At 34.7% G+C, this 27,824-nt stretch overlaps 1 protein-coding gene across 2 annotated transcripts in view; it reads left to right on the top strand.

Annotated features, from left to right (window-relative positions):
- SEMA3E (semaphorin 3E) overlaps positions 1 to 25,987 on the top strand; it is a 254,984-nt gene extending 228,997 nt beyond the window's left edge. The window contains exons 12-17 of one of the 2 annotated variants that reach the window (XM_070617313.1): positions 674 to 765; positions 2,974 to 3,015; positions 4,684 to 4,853; positions 9,396 to 9,463; positions 11,002 to 11,141; positions 21,495 to 25,987. In XM_070617313.1, the coding sequence (XP_070473414.1) occupies positions 674 to 765; positions 2,974 to 3,015; positions 4,684 to 4,853; positions 9,396 to 9,463; positions 11,002 to 11,141; positions 21,495 to 21,947 (965 nt within the window). In that variant the 3' untranslated portion in view covers positions 21,948 to 25,987. Of the gene's footprint in view, positions 1 to 673; positions 766 to 2,973; positions 3,016 to 4,683; positions 4,854 to 9,395; positions 9,464 to 11,001; positions 11,142 to 14,248; positions 14,372 to 21,494 lie in introns of those variants that run through there. The other variant, XM_070617314.1, reaches the window with a different exon arrangement.
- The last annotated feature ends 1,837 nt before the right edge of the window (positions 25,988 to 27,824 follow it).

The raw sequence follows: 27,824 nt of genomic DNA, 5'->3' as shown, positions 1-27,824 counted from the left end.
GGAAGGCTCCCTAAGATTAAAAGTATAGTTTCCTATAGGGGGCTGGCCCCGTGGCCGAGTGGTTAAGTTCGCGCGCTCCGCTGCAGGCGGCCCAGTGTTTCGTTGGTTCGAATCCTGGGCGCGGACATGACACTGCTCATCAGACCACGCTGAGGCAGCGTCCCACATGCCACAACTAGAAGAACCCACAACGAAGAATATACAACTATGTACCGGGGGGCTTTGGGGAGAAAAAGGAAAAAATAAAATCTTTAAAAAATAAAAAAAAAAAGTATAGTTTCCTATAAGGAAAGTAGCTTTAGGTAAAAAGATTTTCTTTCATCATTCAGCACAGAAGAAGCTAAAATAATTTGGCATCTATCTTATATTTCACTAATTCCAAAAGACGTTTTGATTTCTAAACCTTTATTAGATTTTTGAATTGAAATTTTTGAAAAATAATTATATATTATTTGGTCTTATTTTTTGGCCAGGCATATAAAGTTAATTTTTTTTGCTAATTGAAAATAGGAAGATATAAGTAGTAATATTGTTTTAACTGCAATGATTAAATGTTTCCTTCATCTAGATTTCAAATCTTATTTGAATCCATAGTGCCTACATGGCTTTTAATTGTTTGAAAACTAGATTGTGATAAAGCTTCTAGTTTATCTCTTCTTTTCCTTTCTTACAGATAATGGGATTGTGCTGAAAGTAATCACGATTTACAATCAAGAAACAGAATCAATGGAAGAAGTAATTCTAGAAGAACTTCAGATATTCAAGGTATTTTTAGTAAAAGTATAGACGACATTTATGTATTACAGACAATTGTAAGTGAGTTGTAAATAGGAAAGACATTGTGTCAGTTTTTTTCTAACAGGCATGCTGTGAATTCAAATGAAGTAAGGAATGATTTAAAATCTTGATGTATCTATCTGATTGTCATAGACTATTGAAATGAAGAGGCCAATATTTACCTAACATGAAAAGGATTTCCATATGTGAACTGTGACTTAAAGAAAGAGCGCTTATCCCACATATGAATTCCAGAATCATTATTGCCAAGTCTCATCTTGTACAAATGTACTATGAATACAGACGATTTAAAAATGTGATAAGTATACTGCTTTTTTAATAAAATAACATTACTTACACAGAGAATTTATTAAAAAAGAAAAATGCAAAATGATAATGAAAAGTTTAGACATGACAAAAACAATTGTGTATATGCACACACACACACACACACACACAAGTCAAGTCTCAATATTGTGGCAGTTATGGCCTTTAAAGTTACCATGAACACTGACTTAGTGAATACTGACCATTACTCTTAGAGGAAATACAGGATTAGGTTCCCGGGAGTCTCTAGTCACAAGGTTTTTGTCAACTGATTAATTCATAGCCTTCTTTTATGTGTGTTTCTGTTCTGCCCTGTATAAAAATCACCTTATTGAGTATATATTTTTGATTAATTCACATTGAACTCACAGCCACCACTATAACTCCTGCCTGAACAAAGATTAACACACGTGTTTTCTCCATAAGGCACATCACAGCCTTTTGGAATTTAGGGACGCAAGACAACACTTCATCACTATGGGGCCATTTTAAGCATCAAAATTGCCAAAAAGAAACACGAAAGTGTGAAAACATGGCACTAAATAGCCCACAAAAGGGACACTTGTTTACCATATAAGAGCTGAAACGAGAAGGTCGGTTATCGCCTTCATCGACCTCAACTGGGAATGTGCATGTTGGGCAACTGCAATTTTTTGCCACTCTATGCATGCACATGTTTGTGAATGACTGCAAAACACCACGAATATTGAAGTTGGGCTTACAAATAAATGTTAGTGAGTTAAGCAAATATGCAAAAACAGGATCTGCAAATAATGAAAATGACTGTATATATATATGTAATGATTATATATGAAAATGTTTTTATTGATGAAAAACAGTTTGCTTCACCTTGGCTGTCCTGGAGATTAGATTCCCCATAACCACACCCAAAGCTAACCATCTTTCTATCTCAACCAGAGCAGCTATGCTTTTGTTTATTTTGCATATTGGACCTCTGTGTAAAATTTCATTTCATGTTAAGGACCATAGCTTTCATATTAACAGCATCCACCACGGTGTCTTGATCACATAAACCCTTAAGTGACATTGTTGCCTGAATGAATAAATGAATGCATGCATGCATACGTAAAGAGTTCTGTAGTTTAAAATATTTTTTAAAGTAATCATTGACACAAGGGGTCAAATTTTCTCTTTCACAATGTAATTCTTCAAAGGGTAATCATCCAAGAGTGCCTGCCCATTGCTTCTCCACTTGCAGAATTGATCTGAGTTTGTGGCTCCTTACACCCTCTAATTGCTATCCCTCGAATAACACATAGGCTCTCAAAACTGTGCTATAGGTCATTCTTCCTCTGGTGCAATGCTAGAACGATGAGGTTTTTCATCTTGTTCAAAGCATCCTGGGTTCATTGTGATTGACCATGATAACTCCAATGAAAATTATTTTGTTTAGGCTTGGGTTAAAACAATTAAAGATCACGTGGTTTATTAGCAATAACACCGATGCAAAGACATAACTGTTTCACTTCTAATGGTTCAACATACTTTATAAGAATGAACACTCTGACTTTATTATTTTATTTAAAGATATTTGAGTTTCCAAAGCATGAGTAATATTCAAATGCAAATACAAAAATTATGTTTTAGAGACAAATAGTAAGCTGCTTAGATTATTTACTACTTTTCTCATCTACATATCTGTCCCATTCCATCAGAAAAGACTTTTAAAAAGAAAGCTATATTTTAATTTGATTGTATTTTCCTATTGATTTACTAAAATGAAAGGTATAGACTGCTTGGCATAGAACCACTGACATATCTAATATGATTTCAGGTAATTTACAACCATGTTAAGGTATGTTCCTATACTTCCTTTCGTAAAAAGGAAACTTTTTTAAAATTTTTCAGGATCCAGTTCCTATTATTTCTATGGAGATTTCTTCAAAGAGAGTAAGTTGTGTGCATGTGTGTGTATGGTGTGCATGTTTTATATAAGAGTTAAGGTCAAAGGATAAAGAGCATAGGTATATGTGTTTATAAATGAAAAAGTTACAGTTTTATTCTGACAAAAATATATAGTGATTTACATATAATATGTTTCTTCATTTTGTATTTTTAGAAAGATATGCAAGAATTTATTTACTTCTATTATCATGATAGGACTTTATTCTATAATTTTTTTTGCTAAAGTTTTTGCAAAAATAATGGTAATGATGGTAATACAAAAAAGTGTGCAGGGAAACACAAACTTCCCTTCCAGGAACCAGTTTCTGGTGTATATTTCTTCAGAAATAGTTGGTTGTATATATTACCACAAATTTATTTATAAATAACCTTTTATGTTTAGGCAAACGGGAACATGATGGTTGTTCTGATACTTATCCCTTTTACTTAACAACGTATCTTACAGTTTATTCTATGTCATTCTATATGTATCTACATCACTCTTCTAAATGTTATATGTCAATGTACAGTGTTGGTGGGAATATCAATTGGTGCAGTCGCTGTGGAAAATGATATTGAGGTTCCTCACAAAATTAAACATGAACTACCATATGATCCAGCAATTCCATTTCTGGGTATTTACTTGAAGGAAATGAAAACACTAACTCGAAAAGATATCTGCACCTCCATGTTCATTGCAGCATTATTTACAATAGCCAAGACAAGGAAACAACCTAAGTGTCCATAGACAAATGAATGGATTAAGAAAATGTGGCATATATGTATATACAATGGAATATTATTCAGCCATAAAAGAGAGGGAAATCCTGCCATTTGCAACAATATAGATGGACTTTTATGGCACTATGCTAAATGAAATTAGTCAGAGAAAGACAAATACCATATGAACTCACTTATATGTGGAATTTAAAAAAAACACACAAACAAGCTCATAGAACAGACTGTGGTTGCCAGAGGCAGGGTAAGGAGAGTGGGTGTAATGGGTGAAGGTGACCAAATGGTACAAACTTCCAGTTATAAAATAAATCCTGGGAACGTAATGTATGGCATGGTGATTATAGTTAATAATACTGTATTGTATGTTTGAAAGTTGCTAAAACAGTAGATCTTAAAAGTGTTCATAACAAGGAAAAGAATTGTACCTGTGTGTGGTGAGGGATGTTAAGTAGACTTATTGGGGTGATTGTTTCACTATATATACATTTATATACATATATATATCTCAAATCATTATGTTGTATACCTAAAACTAATATAATATTATATGTCAATGATCTCAGTTAAAAATGCAAAAAAGACCGTTCATCTAATCTCTTATTGGACATTCCTATAGCTCTTTAAAAAAGACCTGCAATGTTAGATGATCAAAGACTCTTTCTACATAGATAATGAATAAAGGAATAGTCGCTTCTTGAGATTTTGTCAAGCTCACTCTAGCAATTTTGTTACTCATGCATCCAAGTCTGTAAAAGTATTTCAAATCTTGGAGAAGTGAAAGGATCAATATTCAGTTATTTATCCTGAGTAATTACAGTAATTTAAGTGAATATTCAGGGAGCTGATTGTCTATAAATGTGAAAATCTAAGTATAAGAGCTCAGTGAGAGTTCTGTCCATTTCTGCTAGTGGCCTCTCTCTTCTTTGATGTCTGTAGCAACAGCTGTATATTGGATCCACGTCTACCGTGGCCCAAGTCAGATTCCATCAGTGTGACATGTACGGAAGTGCTTGTGCTGACTGCTGCCTGGCTCGAGACCCTTACTGTGCTTGGGATGGCATATCCTGTTCCCGGTATTACCCAACTGGCAGCACACATGCAAAAAGGTGAGACATAGTCTTCCAGGGAATATTTCTCTCGATTAATAATACCCTAACGCTTTTTTTAAATCTTCTTTTTTCTGCACCCATTCCATGAAAATAGCCATATTATTTTCATTTAAATAAATCATCATAGTCATATTTTTCATAAAATGAGCTTTGAAAACTTGAAGTTTTCCTGAAAATAGCTCTCATTAATTATTGTGTAGAGACTGGAGCTGAGCATATGGCTAGGATTTTATTTTTCCACCCAGGCTTGAATAAACTCCTCCCCTTCCTGAAACTTTTGGTGCAAGACATGAAACCAGTTTAGATAAACCTAAAAGGTGGAAATGGCAAGCCATCACAAGTGAGGGATTCGAAGACTTACAAGGAAAACCAATAAATAAATTCTAAAATCCATCCTGCATTTGCCCCGTATCCTCTCTACCATCTGGTCTTCATTTATTTCGTTTTGAAAGTTCATTTTGAATATTTTAACTCCTAGGCAAATGCATGACCTATATAATTAATGAAATGTGTGATTTAATTCAACACAAATGAAAGATACTTCAGGACCTCCAAACACTATTGTCTACAATTCAGCGAGGTCATTGCTACTTGTTAGAGAAGGTAAATCCCAGGATTCTTTGAACAGGAGATCTTGAGGTGCACACAGTATTTTGAAGAATAAGGATATTTCTTCACTCAAGCCATATGAAATTGTGCATTCTTTGGGGGAAAACATGAGGGAAAAATATTTTTATTTATTATAGAATAAGCAATTTTTTAATCTTAATAAAGTGACCAAAGACAATATAAAGCAAAAACATAGAACTATATGCAATTTACTTACTGAAAAGCAATGTTTGTTCATTTCAATTATTCTTACTCTTTCACTTTGGTTTACTTTTCTTTAAACCTTTCTCAAAATCTAATTTAACATAGCTGTTATTTTTATAGGTTCACATATATAGTAGAATTTCATTTTTAAAAAAACTTGTTCCCTATTCCAAAACTTGTGTTAATTTGACCTTAGCTAAATTAACATTTAGGTGAGTATTTGAAGAAAGGGTATAATAAGCAGATAGTAAAAAGATGCTTTGAAAAGACATTTATGAACTAAATAATTTACCAACTGTATTAAAGAATTGAGCAAGTTGATTTTTACAAATATTTATTGATGCTTGAAAACAATTTGTGAAGAATATAAAGATGTTATTATTTGAAAATATTGTCTAATGATTTATTCACCCATTAAGCCAATTACTGTGCTATGTACAAAGGGTATGAAGAAAGAATCGCAGCCCCTTGTCTATAGGGAAGCAGAAACTAAGGTGGAGAATGGAATTGTGAGTAAGAGAGGGAGAAAGCTCTACTGAGCACTCACTTATGAGGTACTGGACTAAGTGCAATACACATAGAACATTATTTAACTCTTAAAATAACCCAGCCTTTGGGCTCCATCCTGAAGACAGAGATAGAAGGAGATTTTAGTTAAAGGGAATTAATTGTTTGTACAAAGACACAGAATGTTCAGGGAAAACCATGTCATTCCATATGTTAGGAGTGAAGTAGCAGGATCTGAGAGTGGAAAGGTAATTTTACCCAAAATAATAAAATTATTTTATTGTTATTGGCAACAATAAAAATGTTTACAAGCCTTGCATCAAATACGTACAAATAACAAGGTTTTTTATTAGGTGTGCAATAGTGGTGATGAATTTTAGCTGAGCAGTTTCCATAGCTGAATATTTCTTGGCATGTTTCATCTTGTAAGAGTGTACAACCACAAGCTTTGTAGTATATTTAAAAGGGGTGACCAAAACAGTTATTTAGAAAAGGTTAAATGAATGGGCAAAATCGTAGACAGGGAGGAATGAAACGCTGGAGTCAGGAGGTGTGTTCATCAACGGATTAGTTCAGTTCAGCACAGGTCATGGAGATCTGTCAGTGGTGTCAGATTCTTTTGAACCATCACTCATCCCTGGAGGAAAACTTTTTGGATAAGTTCCAGCACGTGAAGGGAAAATAGTTTGCTTTTGTGGCAGATTGCTTTGCTTCAGACCTGACTAGCAGCAGAAATTGAAAACTGGTCATTAAAATAAATACTTTTCAGTTCACAGAGTGAACATGAGTCAACAGAAGAAAACCATTAATTCACAACCCTAACCACTTGCTTAAAATAGTCTTCCAAAATACTCTATAATTTATGGAGCTAGGTCTTTTCCTCCCCTTGCTGTTATATTTTGTCTATGTCCAGTGTTCTCTTAAAGAGTTTCTAAGAGGCAAGAGATATAAGAAAAATATATGACTTTGAGAATAAAAGGCAATTTTGCTTATTAACCTTTCTCAAACTCCTGAGCATTTACATTCTTTTTTAAATGCTGAAATAGAGGACAGCTATGTTAGGATAGCATAAAATGAACTGAAACCTTGCTGGAGGATATGATAACTTTCTTTTTAAATGCACGTTTCCAATGATTTTAAACAAAATTTTTGCATGCTTATTATTCACTTTACTTATCTAGAATTACCTGATTGCACTTCCCTTTATTCTCACATCATTTGTATAATAACATTTCTGTAAAGTAGACACTAGTTCCCATTTCCTTGATTTCCCACTGCTTTGTTATTCAGTATTGCTCAGCAGACGTTGGATTCCCAATACCAATGCAGTACTTAATGAAGTGAGGAGTCAACACCAGCAGTTTACTTCTCATCTAAAGCTGCTGGAGGTTGTATAATAGCTCTTCATTCTAGTATTAAATAATCGGGAAGCATAAAACTTTTTACCTTTGCTATTTACTTTTTTGTCAAATTCTATTTTCAGTTTAGCTCAGTAGAATCATCAAAGTTAAGTTTCAATCTTAACTTTGTAAAATACCAGATCTTTAAGTAAGGTTGTATTTATTTATTTATTTATTTATTTATTTATTCTGAAACATTACATTTTATTGCTTTTATTTATTTTTTTTACATACAAATATTTTTAATCTTTCTTTTTCTATGATTTTTCTTTTTTTCCCCAGGTTTTTTTTTTTTAATTACTTTCAGATGTACATCATATTTTGAATTCTGTGTACATTACATCATGTTCTTTAGTTTTCAGGTGGTGAACATAAATAAGGTTTTCTAATCAGCAATCTCTATTAAAAAAACATGCTTTTGCACATAGTTCATAATCCTAAAAATTGATCGAAAATGTTCATCTGCCCTTACTTTCAATATAAGGAAATTCTTAAAGAATTGTTGTTTAAATATTGAGTTGTTAACTAATATCTGAACTCATACGTGAGAAAGCACTCCATCTATTGGAATAGTGTTCCATTATCATTATTTGGAGACAGTGAGGAGCACTTAGAACAACAGCAACGAAAAATCGAGACTGGAATAGAGTTTACGTGTCAGTTAGACCAACTTCATCTTACAAAGGAGAGCACAAAGAATCAGGAAAAGGAAGAGATGTGTTTAAGACTATACAGCATGTGAGTTTTACGCTGGGATTTGAATCTGGTTCCCTTTTCCAAGTTTTATCGTTGCATATGGTTAAAGCATCTCCTTGTCACTTTGGAAGCCTCACCATTCTCCTCGAGGGTAAAACTTCTGCTTTGCCTCAATCTTGAAGAAATGCCACGATTTAGAGAAGCAAGTGGTATTTTCTGCCTTTATGTATTTTTTATCTTTATTTTTATCTCTAATCTGAACTAATATGCCAAAGATCTTGATTTTAGAATTCCAGTACTAATAATAATTTCCATTGTTTAATTCCTCAGAAAGATATATACAAATTTAAAACATGATGTATATTCTGGAATTCTTTTTCCATGAATAAGGAGTGTTATTTTTCAATTATGTATCTAAATAATCTATAAAATATGAAAATATGCTAGAAGTGATCCTAATTCTAATAGACAAATTGATGAAAGATCTAATATTCCTTGAGTTTCACTATGTGGAAGACATCCTCTTAAATATGTATAACACACCATCACATTCAATAGAGGCATATAATTTCTGAATATTATATCTGAATAAGAGTAAGTTGAATATGTTGGCTTATCTCTTTTTATTAGCAACTATGTTTGTCTAATTGATCACGATTGCTATAGAACAAAATATTTGGATTCAAATACCTTTTTTAACATGCAATTTATTACATATATGAGTTTTATGCATTTTTTCCTCAAATAAATAGTCTGCCTCAAATCCCTGTCTTTATTTGTACACATCCCTTACCACCCAAAACACTCATTTCAAATAAGAAGACTTCTTGTTGAGCTAAACTTTTAACAAAATGTGGAGAGAACCTTCTTAAATTATTGTTTCAGGATCCAGAACTCAAACTTACGTGAACATTTAAAGAAGAGTTTTATATAGATCTTATCCATTGAATGACATTCAATGGAAATACAGGAAACTATGAAACTTGGATTTCATCCTTGTTTCATATGACTGAGCAGGTTTTCAGTAATAGAATACTACTTGAATCTTTAATGCAGTTGGCTTTATTTTAAAGTCTGGAAAATTGAAATCTGAACATCCCTAAGGGCATTTGCTTTCTTCCAGGCGGTTCCGCAGACAAGATGTCCGACATGGAGATGCGGCCCAGCAGTGCTTTGGACAGCAGTTTGTTGGTAATCCATAGAAAATTGATTGCTGGAGATTACTCAGAGTGTGCATTGAAGATAAAGTGCAAACTTCTTGAAAAGCGTCCTGTTTTCTCTGTGATTGTTATACATACTAGAATGTTACTGAAAGTATTACGTTCTTTTCCATGTAGTTAAAATTTTGTGCATTTGACATATAAACTTTACTTAATTAGGAAAATGGTTTATTTGCCACCACCAAACTTTACTACTAGACCTCAAAATGGGAATCCTAGAACAAGAATGTTGCATACTTTAAGTCGCTGGTGACACATGAATTGCAGGACTTATCTCTCCATCTCTACCCTGGGAATATGTTCACCATGTTATATAACTTATGGTAATTTTGTAAAGAGCGAACTAATTATATCAAGTCACCTACTGAGCTTTGGGATGGAATAAAGCGAAAAACTTTTGATTCTTTCACTGGAGTGGAATGAGCCTAGAGCTGGGATTTGAGGTGCAGATGTGGGTTTCTGAGGAAGGGTGGTAGGTGGTCTGATGGGTAAAGGATGAAAAGAAATTTCAGCTTTAGGCAAATGCAAGGAAGTCAGAAAAGACAGACAAACACTGTCCTGACTCTTCACACTATGATGTTGGCTGGTGAATAGGCTGTGATTAGTGTCACCAGTTTCACTAGGAAGTAACAGGGGGAAGGGGCACCATGATTGGGAGACCATCAGTGCTTATACACAGATCCAAAGATTGCAGTTTGCTAGACCCCAGGCTTACTCAGGATTTGTTGCAGGACATAAGCCTGCAAGAATATTGGCTAGAGAAAGGCAGGATCTTAATCTTAGGGAAACTTAGGGGTCAGTTTTGAAGGTGAGGACGGATCAGGCACAGGGAAAAAAATCCCGAGATCTTGCTATTGAATTTGATGTTGATTACAACAACAAGGAAAAAATTCGCTTGCTTCTATTCCCCATTGCAGTTAGGTGTACTTGCCTGTATGCAAATTTAAGTTCAAGTCTAGTCACAGCCTTTCTGGGCCAGGATACAGATCATAATCAAGAAGCTCTGGGTCACAAAGTCCTTAGTTCAGTTTCGTACTCTTTTCTTACTGAAGGAGCCCAATATCTGGATGAGTGTAATCCCTTGTTAAGATGTTTACGTAGAGCCATATCATCTTGGTTTCTGCTTTCTATTTTTATTTTTAATGATGAACTTGATCCTATGCCATGCTTGATTGTTTGGTGCTCACCTTCTCTTGCCTGCTTTATCAATGGATGTTGCCAATAATTTCCCATGAATTTATAACATTGATGCACCTGCTTACTGTCTTGTCTCATCCTTTGGAACCAAATTCCCAGTTACTTCCTTCTGTTCCACCCTATAGCCTGCTGTTCCTTTTTAATGCCTAGATTTTGGTATGTCAGTCTCTCTAAATAACTCCTTTAAATGACTAGCAATAAGTAATAAAAGTTATTTACTTGCTGCAGGGATCTGAATAAAGAATCTTCTTAAAAATATTATTTACAAGTAAAATCAAAGTCTCTAGGCTGATGTTAACATTTATGTTGTAGGGGATGCTTTGGATAAGACTGAAGAGCGATTGGCCTATGGCATAGAGAACAACAGTACTTTGTTGGAATGCACCCCACGATCTTTACAAGCAAAAGTTATGTGGTCTGTACAGAAAGGACATGACACAAGGAAAGAGGAGGTAATTCATAGCTTCACATTCACATCATGGCATCTTGAATAAAGTGTGCAATTATTAAAGAGATAATGATTTATTTGGGTGCTTAAAAATGAAACACTCTGTTGTGCTATACATGTCATTTAAAAGGTGGGTTTATTTATTATGTGTAATTTATATGCCTATAAAGATTTTAAAATACTTATACACATAGATTTTTAGATACATCTATATTTATATACATATATAAATAGATTACATATATATGTTTTTGTTATATATATTATAATTTGGATCCTAGAAATTGGATTTTTATTAAGGAGGTACTTATAGCATCATGATTTTAGTGTCATGTTGTCAAAATGATAGTCTTATATTGTATCACCCAAGGCAGTGTTCTAGAAAAATAGCAAACTTAAACACCACTAACACATATATCTTAGACATGTACATAATAGAATTAAAACAACAGCAGCAGCAGCAACATTAAACCTGTTGTTGATAAAGCTATTAAATCATATATGGGACATCAACGTTGGGATCCACTGTTGTCCACTGGGAACAAAAGAAAGGCATCAGCAATTTTGTCCTTTGAAGCATGTTTAGTGGTGGAGATCATATTTCTATAATCATCTAATAATGACAGAGGGATGAATTGGACTGCTCTTATAGATAGAAGGATAGATGGCATTTAAAGCACACACAGAATAGTGTGGAGGCAGTTAGGGGGTAAAACAATGTGAATCTAGAGAGCTAATTATGTACAGGAAGAGGTCAAGGGCATGAAACAGTTAGGGAAGGCAGATAAAGCATGGTTGATGTTGATGTGGGCTTTGAACTCAATTTTCACAAAAGTAGAATTATAAAAATAGAAGTAGAAGAAAATTTGGTTATATTAAAAGGAGATAGATCTTAGTGAATATTGGAGAAATGGTCCTTGGTAAGGAGAAGGTAATGAATTGAATAAGGGAAAGAAATTCTAGAGACTTACCTTAGGACACAGGAAAGAGCTAATAGATGCGTAGTGGAAAGAGAGTGAGTCAATCAGGTCTCTGCCTCATTTTGGTGATGGAGACCAAACATTTGTCGTTGGATGACAAATGTAAAGCATGTTGACTCTTTATGCTTTTTTTTCTATACTGTGGTAAAATTAAAAATCCAATATGTTTTTTATCTGAAATCATACAGTACATTTTGGGAGATGATTAAATTTGTAACTCCCAGGTTCCTGGGACAGCTGTTAGAGAGGAAGGCACCTCAACTTTACAAATGCTATTGGAGATAATATAGAAAGGCAATCAGGAAAGGAAAATTCTCCTAAATTTTCATGACTTCCTAAGAATAAACAAGAGTCCAAAAATCTTATAGCACATTGCACTCAAATAAACTGTTGATTTAGTACTAAAGTATTTTCCATCCCCCAAATCTGAGGTGAAATGCTTTTTTAAATTCCATCATAACTCACTTGGCAGGAGAAGGCCTAGAAATATTCTATAGTTCCTCCACTTGAATGGCTTCAGAAGACAAAGAAGTAATTCTTTCATCAATGGTTTCTCTCACTTAGTGTGGTCTGTTTCTAATTTGGAATTCACCATAATCTGTCTCCTTTGGAAATCTTTACCAAATCATTTGACATGCTGCATCCATCAATGTTCAATTATAAGCTTCTTTCTCATATTGTTCGTGTAATCTATTTTTCCTTTCCCCAAATTTTTAGTACCTATTTTGAACTACATTCAGATTTCCCTAACTGATATATTTACTGATACATGAAGTTTTGAATTTACTCTCTGCATTATAAGTTATGTCATAATCAGATAATACTTGGTTTCTGTAGAGACAGCAATATACGTATTGATGTATTCACAATCTAAAACAAAACAGCCCGTGCAGGGATTTGTAGGCTCTTATGAAAGGCTTTGATCTTTGCTCTGAATTAAATAGAGAGCCATTGGGTAGTGTTCAACAGAACCTGACGTAATCAAAATTTGGTTTTAAAAAGGTCTCTTTGGTTATTGTATTAAGAATATAGTATGTTGCGGGGTGGGGGCAGAATGGTGGAAGTAAGTAATCATTGAGGTGATAGGGACATAAATCTTCATGTTCAGTGACACAACATTAACTCTTAATGTGCCCTATACCTCCAAGGCCAAATGATGTGCAAGTGATTGCCTCATACTCACAATAGTAATGTGATTCACATTCTCCTGTATTATTGAGAATTGTGAAGGCTACGTAACTTCTAAGATGGAAAACTTTTTCAACCAGCTACTCTCATCTTTGTTGAGGTATCTGCAATTAGTGTTTTGAACTCAATAGGTATTCACTTGGAACCTACTTTAATAGCTAATGAACAGGTCATAGCCTTAGCCCTTTTGAAGCTATAGTCTTGTAGTGAGTACAAGAATGTAAACAGATAATTATGATATATTGTGTTCAGTACAAGTTCTGTTGAAACCAGAGGAAAAGAAAACTGTCTTAATCAAGAGGTCAGGTATGATAGAAAATCAGGGGTCATGATGGACAATCAGGAAAAGATTTATGGTAGAGGTGACACTTGGGCTATGTCCTAATGGATGAGTAGAAGTTAACTAGCAGAGAGAATGGTATAAGCCTATGGGATGGAGATGAGAAACAACGTGGTATGTGTAGAACTGTGGCTGGAAATGAGGATGAAAAATGAATAAACAGACCAAGGAACCATTTTACTTTATCTATAAGCCAATGAGAACACCTTAGACAAACTGTTTAGACAAATTACTCTGGAAACTTGCATACGGACTTGAAGGAAAAACAAGATGTCAAGACGACCAGTTAAGAAGGTGTTTCAATAGTTAATGAAAGATATTTGACCAAAACTAAACAGTGGTAGTAGGAAGGGAGAAGACAGATTTTGATTTTTATGAACTAACGCTGAGTTCACTTGATATTTGAGGTAAAAGAGAAGCAATAAAAAATGCTTCCTTGTTTGGGTGTCAATGTGGTTGATGGTGCAGTAACATGATTCAAAGAATATGATGGGGAAAAGCAGACTTGGGAGAAAGATGTTGAGTTCATTTTTGGCCATGTTGAATTTGAGGCTCCTGTAAAGCATTCAGATGGATCTGTCCCTCTGGTATATTCATATTCAGGAGTATAAAGCCCAAGGAAAGATTTGGAATGGCAAGAGATGTGTGAGAGACATCAGCAAAAAGGTCATAATTAAATTTGTGGAGATAATAAAGGTAAGAATAATATAGCAACAATGAGTACTTAAGTATCACTTACATTTATCCTAGAGATAGGAGGCAATCTCTAGATACATAAAATATTGCTCATGTCGAGCATGTTGAATAGTTTTAAAAATATGTTTTAGGGACATTTGGGTCCTAGAATTTGTCATACTTTCCTCTTTCCTTTGGTCACTAGGAAATTTAGCATTGAATTTGTACTATAATTATAGTTATTGCTCAGGGCCTTGTGGTATGCATTTTTGTGCTCAAACATTATCTTCCATTCTCTGTCCTCTTATTTTCCTTTCATCCTGATCATCCTGATATTCTTACCTATTGAAATTTTCAGTAAAACGTTATCCTTAAATTGCTGTTTATTTTTGAGCAGTATTTCTAAAATCATATGATTATGGTATACAAGAGCATTAACAGATCTTACAAACAAACTTAGTTTATTGGTTGCCAAACCAGAGTAATGATTACAAACAACTGGAGAATTCTTTATCTTTTTGGTTCTTGTTTTTGGCTTCAGATGCGTAATTTAGTTAATCATACTATTTAGTTTATGGTACATTGTCATGATGAGTCCAGACAAATCTCCTCTCTTGTTTGACTTTATTTTTCCTGGACCACCTTTCTTAACTTTCGTCCTTGCTTCCCCGTATGCATCTATAGTAATGATTGGCATCAATCCAATACTACATTTGTATATTGGACAGGTATATGACATTTTGAGCATGCCTGATTTGTAAAAGTAAATGTATTGTTTAATAGACCTTATTCTGCTTCTTACTTTTAAAAACCCAACACTATGTTTTATGGTTTGTCACTGCTGCTGTGTGTGTCTCTATTTCATGTTTCCTAACTGCTACTTAATATCCCATAGTTTGCATTCATTGCTTTTAACTGATTCATTCCCCTAAGAGTGGACCAAGGGTGTCATTAATTCCCACTACTGCATCTTTAATGTTCATCCCTGCAAATAACCCCTTAAAGATCTGAGTGCATTTCTGCATTATTATCTGTCAACATCCTTCATTTCTGTAATTATTGCTAGCTTGCTTTCCAGAATTTCTGCACCATCTGCACTACCAAAGCAGTTCATGTGGATTCCCATTTCCCCACATCCTCTCCAATATTTGTATTTTCTAATTTTTGCCTTTTTTCTGGATATAGTTGGCGTCTTGTTTAAATGTGCATTTCTATAGTTACCAGTAAGGTTGAACATTAGCTTGCATACTTTTTAAACATTTGGGTTTCTCCTTCTCTGAATTGCCTACTTACATTTTCCATTTTTCTCTTTTATTTCTTTCTGTTGGCTTTCAAGAGTTCTTTGTATCTTCTCTACATTAATTTGTTCTTGAATATAAATGTTCCGAATTTCTTCTTTGATATAGTTAATAATTTTGAATATAACTTTTTTTACAGTCTGGTTTTGAGTTCTTATTTATGATAACTTTCTTTTCAGTATCTTCTTTATTAGAAATAAGTTTCCCACATTTAGATATTTAATTAATTTGAAGTGTAAATAAACGTTTTTTATTCTCTATATAGTATGATAGGTTTCCCTAAATGAGCTACTAAGTAATTCACCTTTTCGCTGTTGAATAATCATCTCTATCATATAGAGGTTCACATTGGAAGGTGTTTTTAATAAAATAACATTTTTATTTTTATGCTGTCATATATGATATATTTTCTGTAAGTCAATTGAATTTTTTTCTGTATTGAAGGCAGGCCAGATAAACAAACAAATATATAAATTGTTGGTCTTTACTTCTTGACTAAAATTGATTTCATAGTTAAATATCTTCTGAACTAAACCAATTGAAGGCCTCTATCTGTCTTTCTCCTATGAAAAGTGTAGAATCAATATGGTTGATACACATGGAAATCACTGCTTCTTCCTGACCAGCTACCAGATGTGCAGGGTTCTTTGTTCAATTACTTTTTTTTATTTGACATTATGAAACATATTGAATCAATCTTTATAGCTAAGAATATTAAAATCACTTTTAGTAAGAAATTCTGTATTTTTGTAGATTGGCTATAAGAATATTTGATAAAATGCTGTATTGAGTACTATCTTCTTAACCAGGGAAATCTGGTCTGCAGACATAGAAGAAGCACAACTGGATAAAAACAATTCTGTAATCAAGATTTTATGTTGAAAGCACCCATGTTAACTAAAGTCGAAAGATGAAATCGTGGAAGGGTTTCAAATACAAATTTCTAAGTCATTTTTTATTTTTAGGTATTCATAGTTTGTGGAAAATACATTTAACTTTCAAGGTGATTTAATAACTTACATAGTATGTGGCTGTCCAACTTGAGAGTTAAAACATCTTTAATTCCTGAATTTATGATTCACTGTAACCAGGAGGGGAGACCAAATTCTGATACAGGCACTATCTCTAACATGCAAGTAAACAATGTAGGACAATTCTCATTGTAAATGTCGTGCTTCTGCATCTTTGAACCAGTCTGGACGTTTATATATACACAAGCAGCATTTCTCAAACTTGGGTTTCTGATTATGAAAGAAATATCTGCTTTTTATATCAGATTTGAAAAAAAGGAAAAAAAAACACTCCTAATTCAGTGGTCAGGATTTGTATTTACTTCTTTTTTTTTTTTTTTTTTGAGGAAGATTAACCCTGAGCTAACTACTGCCAGTCTTCCTCTTTTTGCTGAGGAATCCTGGCCCTGAGCTAACATCGGTGCCCATCTTCCTCTACTTTATGTGTGGGACGCCGGCCACAGCATGGCGTGCTGAGCGGTGCCATGTCCACACGCGAGATCCGAACCGGCGAACCCCAGGCCGCTGAGAAGCAGAATGTGCGAACTTAACCGCTGCGCCACTGGGCTGGCCCCTACTACTATTTTAAAACACTTCCATAAACTTGCTATATGCCAGAAACTAGGCTAGATGACTTTCAGATTTTCTCATCTATCATTCACTCTCACAGGAGATATAGTAGAGAGAGAACCGAGCATCATATTCAATGAGGATGCTTGTATGCAGATTCTTTTCAGGTGAAGGAAATGTCCTGTGCCCTATAACTGCTTTTCCTGTGTATCTGTGAAGCATAGCCCCCTGTCATTAATCGCTGCTCCTGAAAGTATGCTTGCTTCCTCCCTGTCCAAATCAGTACTGGAAGAAGTGGCTAACTTAGGGATATATCCTTATCCGTATATGCCATTGCCTTGCATGCTTGTACACTCTGAACAAAGTGATATGTTCTCATTTTTCACTGTATTTTGAGCACTGTACTCATTACAGAATATTCAGAATGCAAAGAGATAGACCATTGCCCTTATGAAACTAATAATATGGTTAAAGAGATGAGATTTGCATGGAAAAATTATTTGAAGAGGACTATAAATATCCAGCTTCTGTGCTACAAATGTGAATGCTGTTGAGTTACAACAAGAAACAAAACATCTTTATGGGCTGTAAAGAAAGTATTCATTTAAGAAATGAAAGTTTAAGCCTGGAAGGAAATTTTTAAAAATGAATTGATGGACAGTAGAAAGTAGCTCACTAAGGGAAAGGAATAAAGAATAAGACCAGATAAGACTTGGAAGTGTGAGATAAGGTGGCACTACAGGGAGCTCTCAAGCAGAGGAGTTATGGACAGGGAGATCTGACCCTAGTGTTGTATAGGTTGCTCCCACCGCCTGCCCTGAAAAGTAAAACATTGTCGTGGGCTGCTACCATGACTTTTGTTAAAATATTGGTTAAATATTCACAAGAATGAAATAAGAAATACATTCTTTATGCTTGCAACTTTTATTCAAATATAGAACCAAAATTAATTTACAAATAAAATATAAACATCTGTGCATCATTTAAATGTTTATTTAATGTGATGATGTTTTTCACTGAAATGAGATATCCCTATGAATGTAATATGGGACATAGACTACCACATATGTGTATGTATATGTGTGCATAAAACATCTGCATACGGCACTGTGCCGTGTGATGATTCAGTCCCCCCAACGCTATGCAAGTGACTTCAAAACTTGTTTTGTTTGTTACTACAAGGGTGCTGTTTGGTTTTCACTTGGCTGGAACATATCATTAACATATTAAATCCATCTGTGTTCTTCTCAGCAGCTGAAAACTATTAAATTTTGAAAATGGTTCAGAATCTGTGATAAACAAATACTAAGAGTGAGGCTGATCTTCCACGTGATCCCAAATAGAGTTTATTAATTTATATTGATTATCGTGAAAATAAGCACAATAATCTAAGAAATCCCTATAGAACACTCATTGATTTCCAGAATTGTACCTATTCCACCAACTCTAGTAAGAAGCACTACATTCAGCTGTTTTGGGTTATAGATTTAGAAAGGCAAGATCTGGTTAACTGAGCAATTCTCACCTGCTCCAGCAAGCGATAGAGTCTGAATAAGTTCTCAATCAGGAGTGTGACAAAAAGAAGTGAAATTTGAAGAAGAGTGAAATAGTACCCATTTATTGAAATGAAGGGGAATGATATCAGTCAAAAGAAAATTCATTGAAGGACTGTTGTTCTATATATACAGGTAATGTTGCGTGCTCAGGTGTATAAACGTTAACAGGTAAAGTGACAGGAATAAGGGAAGGATGACACTTTCACCGGGGTGTGAGGGAGGCCTGTTTGAAGAGATGACGTTTAGTTCAGCCTTTCCGGATGAGAAGGAACCAGTCATAGGGAAGTTCCTCTAGGCAGAGACAGGTCCTGAAAGAGAATCAAGCTGGGTGTGAAAGCAAGAAGAGAAGAAGGAAGATGGGCAGTCTGCCATGAGATAAGGTCAAAGAATCGGTCATGAACTATGAGAGTCTAACTCTGTGCCAAAAATAATGAAATGGAAGGATGTTTCTGATGGTCATCAATGAAGAAATGCTGATGGGAGTTTGTGATGTATTGGACATGAGGACATAATAATGAGAGGAAGGTATAAATGACCAACAGTTGAGGATGGGGGACTAGAAAAATCTGATGTAAAATGGACAAATATGATGTAAAATATGATGTAATTGTCTGCAATAGGGAAGTTAGTAAATGGGGGAGGTGCAAGGTGCAGCTGGAGTGGGAAGACACTGAATTTTCGATGATGAGGGATCATATAAGTGTTGGTCAGTGTTTTGCAATTAATATGAAACAGAAAACAATGGGTTATCTTTGTTTAAGTGCACCATCATAGGGAAGCTGGCTGAAATGAGAAAATAGAAGAGTTATCAAAGGGATGCAAATAAAACATGAGATCAGGGAAGAATGGAGGATTTTCCCTTAGAGGGAATGAGAAATCTACAGAAGAGACCAAGAAGAGAGCTAGGACAGTAAAATGTCATGTTCTGCACAGAAAAATAAAAAAGATGTTTAAGGAGGAGGGGCCATCTCTGTCAAATGCAGCCACAGGTTTGAAAACAACAGAGACTGTGCTTCAGAGTCAGTATCGCCCAAGGCATGATGTGGTCACAGCTGGGTTGCCATAGATGGTAAACTTAGGGAAAAAGCTAGTGGTAGAAGAGAAGACTGCCCAGAGGCCTGGTGAAAACGAGCAGAGCGAGCAAAGTCCTTTAAGACTTAGTTGGCTGTGGCAGGTGCTAAATATATATTCTCAGCAAAACCATAGATAACAGATTGTTTCTATGTAGTGAAGAGGGTTTTGGTTTGAGGGCTCTTCCTGTTTCCTCACTGGAGAACTTGAGTTACCGGCTATAGCATTCTGCCTACCAGAGCATAGTCCTGTGGAGTCCAGGGAAGCCCCAATAAAAGACATATGGAGCCCCTTTATTGCCTAACTATGGTATTCTGAAGCTGCTGAGTAATTAATTTACCTTACATGACAGGAAAAAAAATGTCTATGGGAGCCTCATAGTTTAACATTAACATTCCTATTAGGGGTACAATCTCTTTACTACACCACCAATACCCTTTTGCCACATTATCCACAAATTATATAAAAGACCACACATGAGGCATTACACATACATAATCACATTGCAACTTCGGACATGCCCGAACTGATCAAGGCTTGAAAGAACTGAGTCCAGTTGGCCTTGCCAGGACCCACCACTGGGACAAAAACATGCCTGTCGCTGATGGCCATTACTGTCAAAGTGGTTGTGGTTGTTGCCTCTACACCCCTTTTATATCGACAAAGGTGAATATTGCTTTTGTTTTGTATTCTCAAAGGGGAAGTCAGCCAGCATAGTGTGAATCACCTTTATATCAGTATCGTATGATCCTGGGCCATAGGAAAACCTCTATCAGTTTGTTTACAGCCAGAGAAAGTATGTGGGAAAGGTAGAGGTAAGTGTTGATAGCACTGTACAAAGTATGCTCACCTGTGTTATTTAAACTTCACAGCGATCCTTCAAGTTACATTAAGATTATTATCTTCATTTTTACGAAGAAAACTAAGGCAGAAAACATCCACCTAGTGCGCACAATTAGCAGACAGTGGTGCCTGTGTTTGAATTTAGCTTTGTCTAAAGTCAGATCTTATACTCACTAGTGCAACTATTGATGATAAGACGTGAGCTATTTACTAAAAGCTTTATTGTGCTCTTCTTACCCTGAATTGTAATTATTTATTTATAAAAGTAATGTGCAAAATTTATTATATCACAAACGTAAAAAAGGAGATATTTGAGTACTGAAGTTATATGCTAATGTAATATTTACTAGACTGCGAGGTCCTTCAGAGCAGAATCTGGATTTTATTTTTTCATCTCTGTTAAATGGACAGCCTTGTAGAAATGTAAGGAATGCTCACTGAATTAATGAGTGGATAGATGTTTTTGTAAGAAGATAAAGTGAAGGGGGCCCAGCTCTCTAAACAGAGGTCCTTGTAGAAATGTTGTCACTATGATCTGGAAGGCATCAGAACCCCTGAACTAATGTGAGGCATAGCATTTATTCTCTTTGTCAAAAAAGAGAAGTTCACAACACACACACACACATACACATACATACACACAACTGATTTAATTACTTAGCTTCTCTCTCTCTCTCTCTTTACATATATGTATATAGTCTTTCAGGATTTCATCATGTGATAACAAAAATGAAAAAACTCATGATAGATAGTGGAAAGGATTACAGCCTGGTGTTCTTTTCTCCTGGCTAGTACTCCAGTGCCATTAATTTTCTTGTTCTTACAGGTGAAGACAGATGACAGAGTGGTTAAGATGGACCTCGGTTTACTCTTCCTAAGGGTGCGCAAAATGGATGCTGGGACCTATTTTTGCCAGACAGTAGAGCATAGTTTTGTCCACACGGTCCGTAAAGTCACCCTGGAGGTAGTAGAAGAGGAGAGGGTGGAGGAAATGTTTCACAAAGACTATGAAGAGGATGGGCCTCACAAGATGCCCTGTCCTGCCCAGAGCAGCATCCCTCAGGGAGTAAAACCATGGTACAAGGAATTCTTGCAGCTGATTGGTTACAGCAACTTCCAGAGAGTGGAAGAATACTGTGAAAAAGTATGGTGCACAGAGAAGAAGAGGAAAAAGCTTAAAATGTCACCTTCCAAGTGGAAGTATGCCAACACACAGGAAAAGAAGCTTCGTCCCAAAGCCGAGCACTACCGCCTGCCCAGGCACACGCTGGACTCCTGAGGGGGTGAAACTCTCTACTGGCTTCTGAAGAATTTCTATTTAGAACCTATAAAAAAAAAAGAGAAACCAACTTCTTTGCATTACTTAAAAGAGATTTCTGTAATACAGAAATTACTGTAAAAGTGTTATGATAAATTATTCTGCATACTCATTTGACAGGTTAAATATCACATAAAATTAATTTTTAAACAAGTTCAATGGTTTCACATTATATTGATAAATTTCACATAGTATTGATAAAAGTGATGATAGTTATAGTTTTGAGTACTTGGCTGCTTTTCCATGGCAATTATTGTTTTACCCTTGGAAGGCTTAAGATTATTAGAATATTGATGAAAAATTAGAGATGTTAATAATCACGAAAAAATAAAAATAAATGTTTTAATCTTTCTGAATTTTACCTTGCCACCACCATGTGAAATATACAGAATACCAGATACTTTAATATCCTTATGTGAACTCTCTGTTCCTTTTGAGAATTATTGTATTAGTGTTGTCTAAGCCATGAGTTTTATGAAGCAGGTGTATTGTAATTATTGTAAACCATGAAGGAAAAATTATGGTCACCTTCATAAAACATTTGTTAAACTAAATTCACAATAGTTATGTTTCAAGATGAGAAAATATCCTTTCAATTTCACTCCAGTGAGGAAAGAATGAAATTTAGGTAACTTCTCAGAAAGTTATCAAAGGACGTCAAGACAGGTAGAGTTACAGTTAGAACTTTAATTGAAAAAATTTTTGCTGCCCTCTTGTGGTAGAAAAAGTATATTCTCATATTGTTTTTACTCTACAGATTGTCTAGTAGATTTCTTAGTAAATACGTCTAGCTCACTTTCAGAAAAAACTAACTGAAATAAAACTGTGTTAATACTTATGATATGCTTTAAGATGGAGATGTTTATGAATAAATTTATTACCTCCCAACCAAAAACAAAGATATTACAATACTGAAGCGCCATTAAAACTTAAATTTTATGCCTTCTAAATAAACATCCCTGAAATCTAAAAGATGTTCCAGAACATAATATTTTACTATTAAAAAAATATTAATGCATTTTGCTTTCAGATATCAAATTTTCCTATTTTATATTAACAAATAAGAAAATCGTTTCATTAGTTCACTTAATTGTCGAGATGTTCAGAGCACTTTTACTTTTATAAATACTATCAGAAGTTTTTATTTTTGAGAAGGCTTATTTCTTGAAGTCTTTCCTTTCTCCTATTTTATTTAGCAATTACTTTTCTAAAAGATGAAATTTTGTTGAGATTTTTATTTAAATAAAAATTAAAAGAAAGTGAATTACACAAGAAAACAATTATTAATATTTATTTAAATGTTAATTTTAAATATTCATTTCCATTTTCAAAGTTAGCTTATAGGCTATATAATTTAAAAAATTAAAGTGTTGATAACTTGTAATGGCTTGCAATTTCATTAGAAAATTGACAAATACATAAAAGTTTTAAGAAAGCTTAAAAAGTTCATTGGGTAAGCTGCCTTGCTCCAAAGGGTCAAAAGGACACAAATGTGTTGAAAATTAACATTCTCTGAAATTCCCAGTTGCTGTTTACCTAAGAATCCACCAGAGGTCGTTACTGCCCACCAATATTAACTGAACATAGCATGTATTTCAGTAAAAACCTGCCCAATATGGAGAAATAGAACCATAGCTACAGATCACAGTGTCCTTAGCAAAATTCATGTCTGGAATATTCAAAGTGAACAGATAAATCAATAAAGCACAATTTGTTGAAAATATTCTTCCGTTACCACAAGAGAAGGGAAAGCAGAATTTTCTTGTGTATTTGATTTTTTTTAAAAAGTAAAGCATAAGTAGTTATTGCTTTAATCTCAATGACACATACAAGCTAGTTAATAATAACAATGTGTCACTTGTGAACTAAAATATTTAGTAACTGAAGAGATAAGACTGAGGAAAATAACTTTTCTATGATGTATCTTAGGAATTAAGTGAACCTACAAGCCACTTGACTAAAATGAGATGACTATTAACCAGAAAAGAAAAAGGCTTTTAAAAAAATGCTGATTTGAAAGAAGACTGATAAGAAAATTTTGAGGACTCAAGGCCACTATTTAGGCGGAGTGCTAGATTTCAAATTTACATACTTTTTCATTTTTTCAGTCTCTTTCTCCCCTTTTCTCCCCCCATACATGTGTGGAGGTACACATTCATGCACACATACACACACACCCTCACGTCATGACAGGCTTTAAGATAAATCTCCATTGCCTTCTCAAAAGACCAACAACACACGTTGTTCTTTTCTTCTTGAGAATCTGAAACATACCAAGATAAAACATTTCCAGTCCTTTATTCTGTCTGGCATTAGAATTCAAATTCAGAATCTCCTTTGAGAAATGCCCAGGCTTGGAAAATCACAGATGAATTCATCAGATTTATTCCTTTTTTCTTGAACTCAAGAAGAGCACGTACTTAGCCACCTGCAAGACTTGGAGGAATTAAGAGTCTGCCCTGACCTTACATTTACCCCAGACATCAACTTGATGAAGAGAAGTCATGCCCTCTAGAAACACCCAGCTGAGAAAGAATCATAACCACCCATCCTAGTTTCAAAGGGGCACCTCCATATAGGGTCATCTCAGACTTCTTCTGTTATTCTTTGTTAAGGAAGAGGACCTGTAAATAAAATGAGCATCGACATAGAACAGTGTACACCTCCTCTTTCAGTACCACAGCATCCATTGACCTAGAGATGCAGATTTGTTAGCAAGGAGGATTACAACTTGAAGGGGTTTTACTTGATGATTTGCGAGGTCTCTTCCATGTCTAACATTCTACATCGCTAATTCTTTCTTTCTGTGTTTAATTACTGAATATTTCAGTACAGAGCTATCAACTTGGAGAAACAGGGATTAAAAATAGAAATAAAACTAAGAAGAGCTCTAGAAAAAGGGAGTAGAAAGTCTTTGCCTGTTTAATAAGTGGCAATTCCATATATATTTTAGAGCTTTTCATTCCCAAAATTAGTTAACTACTTAGGATGCTTTTATGGAGTCTTTAATATTTGCTATAGGTTGTACGGTTTGTAAATCTTTGTAGTGATTATGAACATTTGTAAAATTTGTAAAATACAGTAAATCATTTTGAATATGTTAAGCATGAAACAAACACAGCAGATGTTGTCCTTAAAAATGAGTTGTCTTGGGGCCGGCCCCGTGGCCAAGTGGTTAAGTTCGCACGCTCCGCTGCAGGCAGCCCAGTGTTTCGTTGGTTCGAATCCTGGGCGCGAACATGGCACTGCTCGTCAAACCACGCTGAGGCGGTGTCCCACATGCCACAACTAGAAGGACCCACAACGAAGAATATACAACTATGTACTGGGGGGCTTTGGGGAGAAAAAGGAAAAAATAAAATCTTTAAAAAAAAAATGAGTTGTCTTTAGCCTGACAGATACAGTAAGAAAATTACTTAGCATTGTATAGATATTTGACATTCCCTGGAGAAAATGGTACAGTTATGGTGATAATAAGGAGTCGTTCTTTTCCTTACAGCAGAGTATCACATTGAGTTACCTTTTCCAAAGCAGTGTTCATTTTTCAGGCCAACAACTGTTGCACTTGAATCAGATATAAATAATAAATTTTCCACACTCTTTTGATTCTAGTGTATTTAAACTGGTATGTTTATTTTATTTTTCTTGGAAAGATAGCATTGTATTTTGGCTTTCATTATAAATTCAGTGTGTTCTGTGTGTGTTTAAATGGCTTAGTTAAAAGCTAGAGTACTATATTGGGGCATTCTTGTCTGTATGGCGTCCTTTTATTTGCTTGCCTAGGTCTGTAACAGCATGTGCCATGTTATTTCTTTTCATTTATTGTAAACCATGAGACTTATTATCATCTAGTGACAAGCTGCAAAGACCATTGACATGTCTCTTTGATTGTCACATGGATCTGCTGCTATGCATTGCATAATTTGTCTGTACCTTTATACGCAATTTCTATTTGGTTGAACTTAGATGAAAAAGAAATAAATATTTGCTAAACCGTTAAATGCTGTCTGAGGAGTGTTTTCTAAGTTTTTGCCAATTAAAATCAACTTTCATAATATGTCCAGCCTAAATGTAAACATACAATTCTAGACGAGCACTGTTTTTGGTTGTTTTTTTAAGTTAGAAAAGGATTCAGTTCTCTTTCCTTGGAAATTCATAAATCAACTTTCTTAAGGAGGAAAAAGTCCATTCATCTCATTAACTTGCAGCATTTGGGGTTATTTATGCCACATCATGTTTTTAGAACCAGTAGCCAGAAATTCCTTTCCAAGTTGCATCATCTAGATAAGAGATATAGGAAATGAATGCTTTTAGAATGGTAACAAGTAGCATGTTTACAATTTTTGCAAGCTTCAATTTCTATCATAATGTATCTAAATTGCTGTTTTCTCTGCTATTTTTATAAGACCTTGAGAAGATTGTTTAAATGAGACAGTGTTAAATGAGTCTCTCTTTTGGGGGTTTTGTTTTCAAAGCAAATTTTGTTGTATTGGTGAATAGTTACAATGTTTTAAAGGAAGAATTTGGCAGTAGTTTCTGGCATCTTTATGATATGACAATGCCATTGATAGTAACTATACATGTTTCAGACTTGCATTTATTTATAATACAGGGCCTACTTTTAGTGGAGTATTTGATAAACCCATTGAAACTGCTCTTTAGATACATATTCAGTCATTAGACAATTATGGTGACTAGAAATCTCTTGCCGATTATTCAAAGGAAACAAAAGTATGCACCCATTTTTTTTCCAAAAACTATATGCCAGGCACTGGACCAGGTACTTCATAAAGTGTAGAAATGTTTGTAATACCTTAAGTTATATGAATAAATAAAAATTGGATTATATCTGTTCTAAGAATATGTTTACAGTTTTTCATTGGAAAAATACCGAATCTTCACTATACTTTATGCAACTTGAAACACAGCAAGAGTGTAGCTTTTAAAATGTTTTTCAAGTGTTTGGAATGTTATGGAAAGTGTTTCTAATTATGAATCTTGAGACTTCTGGTCAGGATAGCATTGAAAAGCCAGGCTTTGATTCAGCGGAGCTGCAATAATGTAGCAATGATAGATGGTATATAGAAAGCGAAAATAATTTAACAAAAAAGAGACAAACAAGACACAACAAGAAGACAGCCATCTGTAAGACAGGAAGAGGGCTATCACCAGGAACCAGGAAGACCTGATCTCGGACTTTCCAGTTTCCAGAACTGTGAGAAATAAACGCCTGTTGTTTAAACCACTAAATCTATAATATTTTTTATAGCAGCCTGAGAAGACTAATACACAAGGAAAGTACAGAGAAAAGGGGAGAGATTAAGCATAAACAGAAACATGCAAAATAAGCCTACAAGTAAATATTGCAAAACATCTGAAAATATCTAAAGTTAAGTAAATAGTGATATCTGGAAAAAGTGGTGAAAAATGGCCTCTGAGCTATAATGACTATTGGCTTATATCAATCAGGTTAGAGCATTCAGAAAGAGTTTCGAAATTACTGGTGATTTATTCTCTGGGGATCAGAATAGTTTTCTGAGGAAGGGGAAAATTCAATTTTCAACAACAACAGCAAAAGAGCTAGTGACAAACAGGTGATTCCTTGGAGATTATTCTGTGAATTCAATCTACTTTGAAAGAATGGTTAAATAACTTCTTATTTCACATTTTTTTAAGCAGCTTGAAATGACTCAAATTTTTTATGATTTCCGTAAGTCAAAAGCCAAGCACAGCATGTCTCAGCTGGATTTTCTGCTTAGGATCTCAAAAAACCAGAGTCAGCATGTCAGCTGCCTGGGCTCTGGGGGAGAATCCACTTGCAAGCTGGTTCAGATAATT

Source organism: Equus przewalskii, chromosome 4 (assembly GCF_037783145.1).
Source record: "Equus przewalskii isolate Varuska chromosome 4, EquPr2, whole genome shotgun sequence".
Taxonomy (NCBI): Eukaryota; Metazoa; Chordata; class Mammalia; order Perissodactyla; family Equidae; genus Equus; species Equus przewalskii.
This window is presented reverse-complemented; position numbering and strand designations above follow the sequence as displayed.